Source organism: Salvelinus sp. IW2-2015, unplaced genomic scaffold (assembly GCF_002910315.2).
Source record: "Salvelinus sp. IW2-2015 unplaced genomic scaffold, ASM291031v2 Un_scaffold2177, whole genome shotgun sequence".
Classification (NCBI taxonomy): Eukaryota; Metazoa; Chordata; class Actinopteri; order Salmoniformes; family Salmonidae; genus Salvelinus; species Salvelinus sp. IW2-2015.
In genome coordinates, this window is record NW_019943508.1 from 94,166 (window position 1) to 109,317 (window position 15,152).

At 47.7% G+C, this 15,152-nt stretch overlaps 1 protein-coding gene across 1 annotated transcript; it reads right to left on the reverse strand.

The window, feature by feature from the left end:
* Positions 1 to 4,426: 4,426 nt before the first annotated feature.
* On the reverse strand, positions 4,427 to 8,400 carry LOC139025043 (DNA-directed RNA polymerase II subunit RPB1-like). The gene is made up of 2 exons (XM_070440057.1): positions 8,363 to 8,400; positions 4,427 to 5,357 (listed from the first exon to the last, which is right to left on the reverse strand). Exons 1-2 carry the CDS (start codon positions 8,398 to 8,400, stop codon positions 4,427 to 4,429), a joined length of 969 nt encoding a protein of 322 aa, XP_070296158.1.
* Between the last annotated feature and the right edge of the window lie 6,752 nt (positions 8,401 to 15,152).

Sequence of the window (15,152 nt, forward strand, 5' to 3'; positions counted from 1 at the left end):
ATTAAATAGAGGCAGAGCCACATTAAATAGAGGCAGCACCATATTAAATAGAGATATCACCATATAAATAGAGCAACAACATTAAATAGAGCCACCATTATAAATAGAGGCAACCACATTAAATAGAGCAGCACCACATTAAATAGAGGCAACACCACATTAAATAGAGCAGCACCACATTAAATAGAGCAGCACCACATTAAATAGAGGCAGCACCATTAAATAGAGGCAGCACCACATTAAATAGAGGCAGCACCACATTAAATAGAGGCAGCACCCATTAAATGAGGCAGCACTATATTAAAATAGCAGCACCATATTAAATAGAGGCAGCACCACATTAAATAGAGCAGCACCACATTAAATAGAGGCAGCACCACATTAAATAGGCAGCACCCATTAAATAGAGGCAGCACCACATTAAATAGAGCAGCACCACATAAATAAGCAGGCACATTAAATAGAGCAGCACCACATTAAATAGAGGCAGGCCACATTGAATAGAGGCAGGACCACATTAAATAGGAGCAGCACCACATTAAATAGAGGCAGCACCACATTGAATAGAGGTAATTACACAGCACCACAAAATCGAAACAAACCCCTTGATAAACCCCAATCACTGTAACCAGTGTGCCATCACAGCAGCAAGATTTGTGACCTGTTGCCACAAGAAAAGGGCAACCAGTGAAGAACAAACACTATTGTAAATACAACCCATATTTATGTTTTTTTATTTCCCTTTTGTACTTTCACCATTTGTACATCGTTACAACACTTTATATATACATAATATGACATGTTAATGTCTTTATTCCTGGAACTCTGTGAGTGTAATTTTACTGTCATTTTTATTGTTTTACTTCACTTTGTTATGTTATCTACTTCACTTGCTTTGGCAATGTTAACATATTCCCATGCCAATAAAAGCCCCTTGAATGAATTGAGAGAACGGAGGAGAAAAGGGACAAGAGAGAGAGAGAGAGAGAAGAGGAAGAGAGAGAGAGAGAAGAGGAGAGAGAAGAGAGAGAGAGGAGAGAGAGGTAGAGAAGAAGAGAGAGAGAAGAGAGAAGAGAGTGAGAGAGAGCGAGAGAGATGAGGAGGAGAAGAGAAACAGTGTGTGAAGAGAGAGAAAAACAGTTGTGAGAGAGAGAGAGAGAAGAGAGAGAGAGAGAGAGAAAGAGAAGAGAGAGAGAGAGAGAGAGAGAGAGAGAGAGAGAGAGAGAGAGAGAGAGAGATAGTATGAGGCTCTGCCATGTCCACGTTCTTCTTGCGTGAGGTGAGAGACAGAAAGTGAGAGCTGATGGCAGCAGAACAAGAGAGATGTTACTAACTACACTAACGACGCTAGCTCGAGCACAAAATAAATAAACACATGTTTTTGTTTGTGTCGCAAATCTGTTTTTTAAAATGTACCCGTTGGGTTTCTTTTTAACACTAAGCGTTTTGGGGAACGAGCTGGGAATCTCATTACAAATTCAATGAGCGACGGCCAGGTTCGAAAGAAATTTAGACGCAGAAAACATTAAAATAATGTTAGAAGTAATCTCACTGGCAGGGTCAGAGGAAACGGCAACTAAAACAGCTGAACACAGCTTCAAAGAAAATATAAAATCACTTGTTAGGTTGGAATTACAATAAATCGCTGTCATTTACCACCAATTTAAACCTGTTTATGTACAGTTGAACTACAACGCTTTCTCATGTATGCAATACAGTAATTTGGGGGTTAGACAGCTGTGTACAAAGCTCACATCTGATGGCTGCTTCTGCATGGCGGAATACACTCCTATCTAGGCTGGTCTGCTGGCTGCTTCTGCATGGCGGAATACACTCCTATCTAGGCTGCTCTGCTGGCTGCTTCTGCATGGCGGAATACAGTCCTCTTTAGGCTGGTCTGCTGGCTGTTTCTGCATGGGGGAATACAGTCCTCTTTAGGCTGGTCTGCTGGCTGCTTCTGCATGGGGGAATACAGTCCTCTTTAGGCTGGTCTGCTGGCTGCTTCTGCATGGGGGAATACAGTCCTCTTTAGGCTGGTCTGCTGGGCTGCTTCTGCATGGCGGAATACACTCCTATCTAGGCTGGTCTGCTGGGCTGCTTCTGCATGGGGGAATAGGGTCCTCTTTAGGCTGGTCTACTGGCTGCTTCTGCATGGGGGAATACAGTCCTATCTAGGCTGGTCTGCTGGCTGCTTCTGCATGGGGGAATACAGTCCTCTTTAGGCTGCTCTGCTGGGCTGCTTGACGACACACACACACACACAGTCTTGTACAACTACACACACACACAGTCTTGTACAACTAACACAGGATTCAATCCAATTGAAAATAATTTTTTCCCTAACTCTAAACATGACCCTAAAACATACCCTAACCTGATCCTTAAACCTAACCTTATCCCTAACCGTACCCCAAATTCCTAACCTTAAGCCTAAACCTCACCCTAGTTCCTAACCCTAACCATAAATCTAACCCTAACTCCTAACACTAACCCTAAACCTAATTCTAACACTAAGTCTGACCTTAACCCTAAACCTAATTCTAACACTAACACTAAGTCTAACCTTAACCCTAAAGCCCCTTGAAATAGCATTTGACCATTTGTTCGGTTACTATTCTTGTGGGGACTTCTGGTCCCACAAGTATAGTTAAACACGTCCACACACAGCTTTTAGAACAGTACAATAGTGGGAATGGAAATGAGCCTATTTCTACCTAGGCCACTATCATCATCCACCATCAAGCCTACGGTGTACTACGGTACGGCTGACTCCTCTACCCCTCTGTGCACCAATTACAGCACTCTCTGTGTGTTTGCATTAATGGAGGACAGTGGGAAACAGGGTGTTCAAGTGTGTGTGTGTGTGAGATAGTTTATCTTTGAACGTGTCAAGGGATGCTGCAAGGCAAATGTGAGCATTGTTATTCTGCAAGAATGCATGAGCACACACACACACACAGAGAGAGACAGAGACAAAGAGAGACAAAGAGAGACAGAGACAAAGAGAGACAAAGAGAGACAGAGACAGAGAGAGAGAGAGATCAGAGACAGAGACAGAGACAGAGACAGAGCACAGAGACAAGAGAGAGCAGAGACGAGAGAGAGAGAGAGAGAGAGACGAGAGAGAGAGCACGAGAGGAGCAACTTTCCTGCCCAAAATGATACCATATTAGAGACACACTATATTCCCTCAGCAATACACAGAACCACACAAAGAATTCCAAAACAAATCCAACTCTTGATAAACTTCCCATATTGCCACACCACAGTGATAGTAGTTCTGTTAACCAAGAAATTTGTGGATGTGCGTGTGAAACAAACGAGTCTTTCAATGACTCCAACCCAAGTGTTATATAACTTCCGACTTCAACTGTAGGTCAAAAGGTTCCTGACTGCCTCACCAGGCCAGACAGACAGGGAGACAGACAGAGCAGCGAGCGACAGACAGTTGCAGGGAGACAGGAGATAGATAAGACAGGCCAGACAGAACGATTCATGTTTTTTATGTCTACATGCAGAGGTCCACGTGAATTGCTTTCTCGCAAACTCAAACCCAACAATGCAATATCAGGCAGACAGGCAGACAGACGGAAAAGCTTCCTCGCAAACCTCCTTTTCGTCCTTCAGCAACACACATGCAACCTGCTCCCAAACTCTCTACCAGCCCTCCTCCAGACTCAAAACCTTCTCCTTTCCAAAACACCATCAGCAACAAACACCTACTTGGAACAGCAGACTTTGGATGAGGGTTGTGTACGTTTGCGGATAAGGGCTAACTCTAGTGGGTGGGTGTTGAACTGGTTGGTGTGGGGTTACCGTGTGTGTGGGCTGTGTGCGGGTCGTTGGTGCTGTGTGGGGTTGGGCCTGTGTGGGTTGGGTGTTGCTTGCTGTGTGGGTTGGCCTGTTGTGGGGGTTGGGCTGTGTGGGGTTGGGCTGTGTGGGGGTTGGGCTGTTGGGGTTGGGTTTTGTTGGGCTTGTGGGGCTGTGATGGGCGCTACCTTGCGGTTGTGTTGGGGCTGTGGTGGGGTTGCGTTGTGTGGTGGGCTGTGTTGTGTTGGCTGTGCGTGGGGTTTGGGTTTTTGTGTGGGCTCGTGGGGTTGGGTTTTGTCTGGGCTGCGTGGGGCTGTGTGGGGTTTGTGGGGGTTGTATTGGGCTTGTGTGGGCTATGTTGGCTTGATGGGCTTTTGCGAGTGTGTTTGGGCTGTTTTGGGCTGTGTCTGGGCTGTGTGGGGTCTTGCTGTGGTTGGGCATTGTGGGTTGTATCTTGGGCTGTGTGGGGTTGTGTTGGGTACATGGGGTGTGTAGTTTGGGGTTGTGTGGGGCTGGTGGTGGTTAGGCTTGTGTGGGCTTTGTAGGGTTGCTGTTGGGCTGTGTGGCGTGTTGGTTTGGGCTGTGTGGGGTTGGGTTTGGGCAATGTTGGGTTGTGTTAGGCTCTGTGGGGTTGTTGTTGGGCCTGTGCTGGGGTTGTGTTGGGCTGTGTGGCGTCTTGGTTGGGCTGTTGTCTGGGTTGCTGTTGGGGCATATGTTGGGTTTGTGTTAGGCTCTGTGGGGTTGTGTTGGGCTGTGTGGGGTTGTGTTGGGGCTCGTGCTTGGACTTTTTTTGCTTATGTTGCGGCTGTGTGGGGCTGTGGTGAGGTTTGTGTGGGCTGTCGTTTGTGTTTGGGCTGTGTGGGGGTTTGGGCTTGTGTTTGGGCTTTTGTAGAGTTGTGTTGGGCTGTTGTGGAGCTGTGTTGGGTTGTGTGGGTTGGGTAGTGGTGGGGTGTTGTGGGGTTGGGCTGTGTTGGGCTGTGGGGGTTTGTGTTGGGCTGTGTGGGGGCTGTGATGGGCTTTGCGGGAATCGTTTTTCATTGGTGTTGGGCTGTGTGTGGGCGTGTGGGGTTGTGTGGGGCTGTGTGGGGCTGTGTGGGCTGTGTTGGCTGTGTGGGGTTGTGTTGGGCTGTGTGGGCCGTGTGATGGTCTTTGTGGTGTTGTAATTGGGGGCTGTGCTTGGGGTTAGGCTGTGTTTGGGCTTTGTAGGGTGTTGTTGGGCTGTGTGGGGTTTGTCGATGGGGCTGTGTGGGGTTGTGTGGGGCTGTGTTGGGTTTGGTTGTGTTGACACTGTGTGGGGTTGCGGTTGTGGTGGGCTGTGTGGGTTGGGTTGTGTGGCTTTTTTGGGCTGTTTGGGGCCGTGTGGGGCTGTGTGGGCTATGTGGGCTATGTGGGCTGTTTTGGGGCTGTGTGGGCTGTGTTGGGCTGTGTGGGCTGTGCGGGGCCGTGTTGGGGGGGGCTGTTGTGGGCCTATGTCGGCGGCTGTGTGGGCTATGTGGGCGCTGTTTTGGGGCTGTTGGGGTTGTGTTGGGGCTCGTGTGGGGGTTTGGCTGTGTTGGGATTGAGTAGAGGATTGTATGGGCTGTGTGGGGTTGTTTGGGCTTACATGGGGTTGTTGTTGGGCTACATGGGGTTGTGTTGGGGTTGTGGTGGGGCTGTGTGGGGTTGTCGTGGGTTTGGTTGTGTTGGCTACATGGGGTTTGTGTTGGGCTGAGTCGGGTTGTGTTGGGCATGTTGGGTTGTGTGGGCTGATGTTGGGACATGTGTGGGGTTAGGGCTGTGTTGCGGCTTTGTAGGGTTTGTGTTGGGCTGTTGTGGCGTTTGGTTGGGCTGTGGTGGGGTTGGGTGGGGCTGTGTCGGGTTGTGTTGGCTAGTGCAATGTTGGTTGTGTTAGCTCTGTGGGGTTGTGTTGGAACCCGCCCCCATGCAGCCGGTGGCTGCGCTTGTGTGGGTTGTGTTGGCAATTGTGGGTTGTGTTGGGCAATGTTGGGTTGTGTTGGGCTGGTGTGGGGTTGTGTTGGGGCTGGTGTTGGAAACTGTTTTTGCTGTAATTGCTTGGGCTGTGTGGGGCTGTTGAGGTTGTTGGGGTTTGGCTGTGTTGGGTTTTTGTAGAGTTTGTGTTGGCGCTGTTTTTGGGCTGGTGTTGGGTTGTGTGGGGTTGGGTAGTGGTGGGACTGTGTGGGGTGGGCTGTGTTGGCTGTGTGGGGTTCTGTGTTGGGTGTGCTGTGGCTGTGATGGGCTTTTGCGGGGATGTTGTTTGTTGTGTTGGGCTGTGTGGGGCTTGTGTGGGTTGTTGATGTGGGCTGGTGTTGGGCTGTGTGGGGCTTGTGATGGGCTTTGGCGGGATGTTGTGTCTTGGCCGTGTGGGGCTGTGTGGGGTTGTGTGGGGACTGTGTTGGGCTTGTGGGCTGTGTGGGGCATGTGTGGGTTGTGTTTGGCGGCTGTGTTGGGCTGTTGTGGGGTTGTGGTGGGCTGTGTAGGGGCTGTGATGGTCTTTGTGTGTTGTATTGGGCTGTGTTGGTTAGGGCTGTGTTGGGCTTTGTACGGTGTGTGGGCGTGTGGGTTTGTGGGGCTTTTTGAGCTGTGTTGGGCTGTGTGGGATTGGGTTGTGGTGGGCTTGTGTGGGGTTGTGTGGGGCTATGTGGGCTGTGTTGGCTTGTAGAGTTGTATTTGGGCTTGTGGGGCTTGTGTTGGCTTTTTGGGCTGTTTTAGGCTGTGGTGGGGTTCGTGTTGGTGTTGTTGGGGTTTGAATGTGTTGGGCTGTGTATGGTTGTGTTGGGTTGTTGGGAGTTGTGTGGGGTTGTGTGGGCTGTTTGGGGCCGTGTGGGTTTGATTGTGTTGGGCTGTGGGGTTAGGCGTGTGTTTGGCCTTTGTATGGGTGTGTGGGGTTGTGTGGCTGTGTGGGGCCTGGGTGGGGGTTAGGCTGTGTTGCGGCTTTTTTAGGGTTGTGTTTGGCTGTGTGGGGTTGGGTTTGGGCTGTGTGGGGTTGTGTTGGGCTGTGTGGGGTTGTGTTAGGCCTCTGTTGGTTGTGTTGCTGGGCTGTGTGGGGCGTGTTGGGCTGTGTTGGTGGCTTTTCTGGGGTTGTGTGGCTGTGTGGGGCTGTGTGGGGTTGTGTTGGGCTGTGTGGGGCTGTGTCGGGTTGTGTGGGGCTGTGTTGGGCTTTGGTCTGTGTTGGGCTTTGTGGGGTTGTGTTGGGTGGGCTGTGTGGTGCTGTGTTGGTGGCTGCGTGGGGTTGGGTTGTGGAGGGCTGTGTGTGCTGTGTTGGGCTGCGTGGGGTTGGGCTTGTGGAGGGCTGTGTGGTGCTGGTTGGGCTTTGTGGGTTTGGGTTGTGAAGTATGAGGAATGGAGTGGGTGTGTGTGTTCTGATGACAAGGGCTGTTCTGCAGTCAGCCGTGTGTGTGTGTGTGTGTTTGTGTGTGTTGTGTGTGCTTGTGTGTGTGTGTGTGTTGTGTGTGTGTGTGCATGTGGTGTGTGTGTGTGTGTGTGTGTTGTGTGTGTGGTGTGTGTGTATTGTGTAAAGAATGAATTGCAATATTACAAAAATAAATAATAACTATATTATTGAAACCCCAGTCAGGTTGTGTACAGATTTATCATAATCTTACTAATTAATGAAACCCAGTCAGGTTTGTAACAGAGATAATAATCTATATTATGAAACCCCAGTCGGTTTGTAACAGAGATAATATCTATTTTGAGAACCCCAGGTCAGGTTTGTAACAGATGATAAATAGTCTAAAATTATGAAACCCCAGTCAGGTTTGTAACAGAGATAAAATCAAATGATGAAACGCCCAGTCAGTTTGTAAACAGAGATAATAATCGTATATTATGAAACCCCAGTCAGGTTTGTACAGAGATTAATAATACTATATTATGAAACCCCAGTCAGGTTTGTAACAGAGATAATAATCCAAAAATGATGGACACCCCAGCAGTTTTAAACAGAGATAATAATCTACTATTATAGAACCCCAGTCAAGGTTTTGCTAACAAGTACATATCTATATTATGAAACCCAGGTCAGTTTTGTAACAGAGATAATAAATCTATATTATTGAACCCCATCAGGTTTTGTACGAGATAATAATCCTAAATTATAGAAAAGCCCAGTGCAGGTTATCGTAACAGAGATAATTAATCCTAAATTATGAAACCTCAGTCAGGTTTGCTAACAGAGATAATATCTAAGGATGAACCTCAGTCAGGTTGTAACAGAGATAATAATCTATTATTATGAACCCCAGTCAGGTTTGTAAGCAGAAGATAAAATCTATATTTATGAAGCCCGCAGTCAGGTTTGTAACAGATGGATAATAATCATATTATGAAACCCGGCAGGTTTGTAAGGTGGTATCTAATAAGAGGAGGGAAGTAGCTTCAAACCCTGAGGAGATGACAGGACGCCATACATCATCATCACACATTACATAACAGTCAATCTATCTCACACTCTCACCACTTCTCTGTCCTCCTCCAGCAGGATCCTTCACAATGTGTCGGTCGTTTTTAGAAACCATAATATACTGCCTCGGCTGGGGAGATCACATCTAACATGAATTCACTGCTGGCCTCTGTGATCTCTGCTGCCATCGCCATGGGAGACATATGGCCTGGTGTGCGTGGCGGGGTCATAAGGTTCAGGCTGTCCCCCACTCTTTCCTTTGTCCTGTTTGACTCAAAGTGCCGTGCGCGACAGGGCCAGGGACATATTTGCATTCTCTGAGCCGTGAAATGGCCCTCTGTTCTGTCCCCAACAGAGAGCCGAGGGTCATTGGAACAAATGGGATAAACCGCAGCCATAGCTGAAGATCACTTTCTCCTTACAAATTTTGTCTTCCCTTTGACACTCAGGGTGCTTTTTTAAATTCCCATTCTATTGCACATCATTCCTTCTTCTTCTTTTTATATCAGAGCCGACAGAATGGCAATCCACTCTAGCCTGACCTTGAGAGGTCTAAATAACAAAGGAATAGCTTCTCATAGCATGACCTTGAGAGGTCTAAATAACAAAGGAATAGCTTCTCATAGCATGACCTTGAGATACAGCTAACAAAGGAATGCTTCTCATAGCCTGAACTTGAGAGGTCTAAATAACAAAGGAATAGCTTCTCATAGCATGACCTTGAGAGGTCTAAATAACAAAGGAATAGCTTCTCATAGCATGACCTTGAGATACAGCTAACAAAGGAATAGCTTCTCATAGCCTGAACTTGAGATATAGCTAACAAAGGAATAGCTTCTCATAGCCTGAACTTGAGATATAGCTAACAAAGGAATAGCTTCTCATAGCCTGAACTTGAGATATAGCTAACAAAGGAATAGCTTCTCATAGCCTGACCTTGAGATACAGCTAACAAGGAATAGCTTCTCATAGCCTGAACTTGAGATATAGCTAACAAAGGAATAGCTTCTCATAGCCTGACCTTGAGAATTAGCTAACAAAGGAATATGCTTATTCATAGCCTGACCTTGAGATATAGCTAACAAGGAATAGCTTCTCCATAGCCTGACCTTGAGAGATACAGCTAACAAAGGAATAGCTTCTTATAGCCTGAACTTAAGATATAGCTAACAAAGGAATAGCCTCTCATAGCCTGACATTGAGATATAGCTAACAAAGGAATAGCCTCTCATAGCCTGACATTGAGATAATAGCTAACAAAGGAATAGCTCTCATAGCCTGACCTTGAGAGTCTGCCTAAGCAAAGGAATAGCTTCTCATAGCCTGACCTTGAGAGATACAGCTAACAAAGGAATAGCTTCTCATAGCCTGACCTTGAGAGATACAGCGAACAAAGGAATAGCTTCTCATAGCCTGACCTTGAGAGATACAGCGAACAAAGGAATAGCTTTGAGAGGTCTGGTTAACCCAGGAATACCTTCTCCTAGCCTGACTTTGAGAGGTCTGGTTAACCCAGGAATAGCTTCTCCTAGCCTGACTTTGAGAGGTCTGGTTAACCCAGGAATACCTTCTCCTAGCCTGACTTTGAGAGCTCTAGTTAACCCAGGAAGACCTTCTCCTAGCCTGACTTTGAGAGCTCTAGTTAACCCAGGAAGACCTTCTCCTCTCACTCCCACTGGCTCTGTGATTCTGTGTGATGGAGTGTGCTGTGTGCCTTTGAGAACAGTGATATGAATTACTATAACACAAAAAAACATAACACCAGCCATAAATAGGACCAACATCACAGGAACAGAGAAAGGAGGAGAAACATGTCTTATCTTAACTTTACAGTCTATGGAGGACAATCAGTCAATCTCTGATTTCCTGTCCACAGATTCACGCACTCTGAAAAGACCAGGGAGAGAACAGAACATAGTGTGAGTGTGTGAAGGGGTTGGCCAGAGGATGGTAACCCTTGACCCCTGTGTCATTGGGCTGTGTGAGAGTGGACATGGGCTGGTGATGGATCACTCTGTCTGATGATACAGGCCACTGACCCCTGACCCCACAGCCTCTCTCCTCTCCTCTCCTCTCCTCACCAACTCACAGCCTCTCCCATCTGATGATTGTGACTACAGGAAAAAGAGGATTGACGGGGCTGCAGTGTAGGTTGAGAGCTTCAAGTTCCTTGGTGTCCACATCACCAACAAACTAACATGGTTCAAGAACACCAAGACAGTCGTGAAGAGGACACAACAAAACCTATTCCCCCTCAGGAGACTGAAAAGATTTGGCATGGGTCCTCAGATCCTCAAAAGGTTCTACAGCTGCACCATCGAGAGCATCCTGACTGGTTGCATCACTGCCTGGTATGGCAACTGCTCGGCCTCTGACCGCAAGGCACTACAGAGGGGTAGTGCGATCCAGTACATCGCTGGGGCCAAGCTTCGTGCCATCCAGGACCTCTATACCAGGCGGTGTCAGAGGAAGGCCCTAAAAATTGTCAAAGACTCCAGCCACCCTAGTCATAGACTGTTCTCTCTGCTACNCTCAGATCCTCAAAAGGTTCTACAGCTGCACCATCGAGAGCATCCTGACTGGTTGCATCACTGCCTGGTATGGCAACTGCTCGGCCTCTGACCGCAAGGCACTACAGAGGGGTAGTGCGATCCAGTACATCGCTGGGGCCAAGCTTCGTGCCATCCAGGACCTCTATACCAGGCGGTGTCAGAGGAAGGCCCTAAAAATTGTCAAAGACTCCAGCCACCCTAGTCATAGACTGTTCTCTCTGCTACTGCACGGCAAGCGGTACCGGAGCGAAATCTAGGTCCAAGAGGCTTCTTAACAGCTTCTACCTGCTAAGCCACAAGACTCCTGAACATCTAGTCAAATGGCTATCCAGACTATTTGCAGTGCCTCCCCCCCTCTCTCTACACCACTGCTACTCTCTGTTGTCATCTATGCATAGTCACTTTAATAACTCTACCTACATGTACATATTACCTCAACTAACCGGTGCCGCACATTGACTCTGTATTGGTACCCCAGTATATAGTCTCGTTATTGTTATTTCACTGCTGCTCTTTAATTACTTGTTAGTTTTATCTCTTATTCGTATCTGTATTTTTTGAAACTGTATTGTTGGTTAGGGGCCATTAAGTAAGTCAGCATTTCACTGTAAGGTCGATACCTGTTGTATTCGGCGCATGTGACTAATACAATTTGATTTGATCTCCTCCCCCTGAATGTCAGGTCTGTCTCCTCACTGGGGCAGTGATGTGTGAGGATGGGAGTGGTTTCTCTGTCATCCTGACCTTCTCATCCTGAACCAACAAACTAGAATGATGACCTTCACAGCTACGACCCAACATGGACCCTCAGCCTTAAACACACTCCAAAAGAAGTCAATGGAGACATGAGAAAAGGGAACCGTAGATAATACATGTTGTTCTGTCGAGATATTCAGAGTGAGTGGCTCTCTCCATCAGCACTCGGCGTGTAACAGTGCTCTCTCCATCAGCACTCGGCGTGTAACAGTGTTCACTCCATCAGTGTTTGCTTCTTTTCTTGTTGCGTTGGAAACGGACTGAGCAGGTAAGAGCTCTCTCACTGGAACCCTCACACAGCTCACACAGCTCTCACTGAAACACTCACACAGCTCTCACTGAAACACTCACACAGCTCTCACTGAAACACTCACACAGCTCTCACTGAAACACTCACACAGCTCTCTCTGGAACACTCACACAGCTCTCTCTGGAACACTCACACAGCTCTCTCTGGAACACTCACACAGCTCTCACTGGAACACTCACACAGCTCTCACTGGAACCCTCACTTCAGGCTTCACAACGTAGGGAGAGAGAGGACATACACATAGATACACAATGCAAACACACACACACACACACACACACACACACACACACACACACCACACACAAACACCACACACAAACCCTGCAACCACAAATGCAGACACGCAGACATTCTCCAACACTGGCCATCTTTCATATGTGGTTTTTTCGATGTATGTTCTGAGGTTGGACGTTAGTACGTAGGCGCACCGACTGGTGTCACCTTGTTAGTCAGTAGTGTGTTACACCTGTGCTGGTTGCCATCTTGTAAGTGGGAAATTGTTTCACCTGTGCTGGCCCAGGTGCTATTTAAGAGTGGCTGGCCCAGTGCTCCAGTGGTCTTGAGAGATGTGAGGGTTAACATTGTTAAAATGACTCTCCCTATTTGAGTTCTAGAAAAACAATACTTTATCTAATCTTTCCTGTTTTGTTTAAGCTCTACTTTTTGGTTTGATGTGTGTTCTTCTTTTGTTGCCTCTTCTTGTGCAAATTAATGGGTGTCATGGTGGGTGTCTTTTAGGTTCTAGTTGTTTCTTAACAAAATAGATTGGAGCAAACTCATCAAAGAGCCTCCGCTATGGATAAATCAAATTGAAGAGACAGGGGAGAGGACAGGGCACACACACCGTCTTTGTCCAACTCCTGTCGTATCTCTGAGGAGTGGGGAGATGGTGTCTCTGTCTTATCTCTGAGGAGTGGGGAGATAGTGCCTCCTGTCTTATCTCTGGGAGTGGGGGATAGTGCATCCTGTCTTATCTCTGAGGAGTGGGGGGATAGTGCATCCTGCTTATCTCTGAGGAGTGGGGGATAGTGCATCCTGCGTTATCTCTGAGAGTGGGGGGATAGTGTCTCCCTGTTTATCTCTGATGAGTAGGGAGATAGTGCTCTGTCTTCTGTAGATGATCCTGTCTATCTCTGATGAGGGAGATAGTGTCGCCTGCTTATCTCTGGAGTGGGAGATAGGTCTCTGTCTTATCTCTGATGTAGGGAGATAGTGTCTCCCATATTTATCTCGGGGGAGTGGGGATAGTGCCTCCTGTCTTATCTCTGAGGTGGAGAGATAGTGCCTCCTGTCTTATCTCTGGGAGTGAGGAGATAGTTCTCCCATTTACTCTGAGGAGTGGGAGATAGTGCCTCCGTCTTACTCTGAGAGTGGGAGATAGTGTTCCTGTCTTATCTCTGAGGAGTGGGGAGAGTGTCTCCTTCTTATCTCTGTGGGAGTGGAGATAGTGTCTCTGTCTTATCTCTAGAGTGGGAGATAGTGTCTCCGCTTATCTCTGATGATGGGAGATAGTGTCTCCCATATTATCTCTGGGGAGTGGGGAGATAGTGCCTCCTTTATCTCTGAGGAGTGGGAGATAGTGCCTCCGTCTTATCTCTGGGAGTGGGAGATAGTATCTCCATTTATCTCTGGGAGTGGGGAGATAGTGTCTCCATTTATCTCTGGGGAGTGGGAGATAGTGTCTCCTGTCTTATCTCTGGGGAGTGGGGAGATAGTGTTCCCATTTATCTCTGGGAGTGGGGAGATAGTGCCTCCCGTTCTTATCTCTGAGGAGGTGGAGATAGTGCTCCCATATATCTCTGGGAGTGGGGAGATAGTGTCCTGTCTTATCTCTGGGAGTGGGGAGATGTGTTCCTGTCTTATCTCTGGGAGTGGGGAGATAGTGTCTCCCTATTATCTCTGGGGAGTGGGGAGATAGTGCCTCCTTTATCTCTGGGGAGTGGGGAGATAGTGCCTCCCGTCTTATCTCTGAGGAGTGGGGAGATAGTGCTCCCGTCTTATCTCTGGGAAGTGGGGAGATAGTGCCTCCTATATCTCTGGAGTGGGGAGATAGTGCCTCCTGTCTTACTCTGGGAGTGGGAGATAGTGTTCTCCCGTCTTATCTCTGGGGAGTGGGGAGATAGTGTCTCCCGTCTAATCTCTGGGGAATGGGGAGATAGTGCCTCTCATATTATCTCTGGGGAGTGGGGAGATAGTGTCTCCTGTCTTATCTCTGAGGAGTGGGGAGATAGTGTCTCCTGTCTTATCTCTGAGGAGTGGGGAGATAGTGTCTCCTGTCTTATCTCTGGGGAGTGGGGAGATAGTGTCTCAGCGGTGGTGCTGACAGGGTCCTATTCTCCCCATTCTCCCTTTCTCTCTCTCTATTCTCCCCATTATCTCCTCCCTGGCTGAGCTGCAAGGTGAGTTAACATTCAGAAGGGTATAATTAATGTGGCAATGAATGTGTATTTTATATGTTAACCTGACAGGTGAAGGGTGTATATCTGGGCTCATAACTTGTTTCTGTCTTTGACTGAAGGACAAGTTCATACTGAGTCAGTCAGTCTACACTCTAGATCAGGGGTACCAATACTATTTGAGAAGGTCCAGTCACACATACTTCCTAGGGGCAAAGGTCAGAATGGATATTGTCATTTATCGGCCTAGTAACAAACCCCCCACCTCACAACCCATGCGACCCTAAACTGTTCACACCCCTCTTGTTGGCAGAGAAAACAATCAGCAGTTTTAAAGCTAATTTCCTGCAATTCTACACAGTTTGCCATGCGGTGGAGAGAACATTTTGCTGTTTTAAAGCTAATTTCCTGCAGTTTTACACATTTTGCACGTCTTGTATGTTTATATGATACCACGGGTTGAAGACTGATGAGTCCCCCCCCCCTTTGTTTTGTTGTAGTCGGGACCCGCGGTCCATACTGACCCCATTCTGGGTCTGGATCGTACCGCCATCTGCCAGTTGGTCATGGGGGCTCTAGACTGTGTTACGGGGCAGTAAAGTGGTGCCCCCATGTCTGTCATCCAAGGTAAGGTCTGTTCCTCAAAGCTGACAGACCAGAGTCTTGTAGGACTGTTTGACGTTGTCGGATTCACTTCTATTTACACCAAATAATGTTACTGCCTTTCTGCAGTTAGTGAAACATCCCGTTCACATGAATCAGAGATGACTGCAATCAGTGAGTCAAATGATCAACTGAAACTAAATGATGTTGAATTAGCGTTGTTGTATGAATGAATTGTCCTCCACGAGAGGTAGATCTCAGATAGATCCCCGACTCAGATAGATCCCCGACTCAGATAGATCCCCGACTCTGTTCCCCCG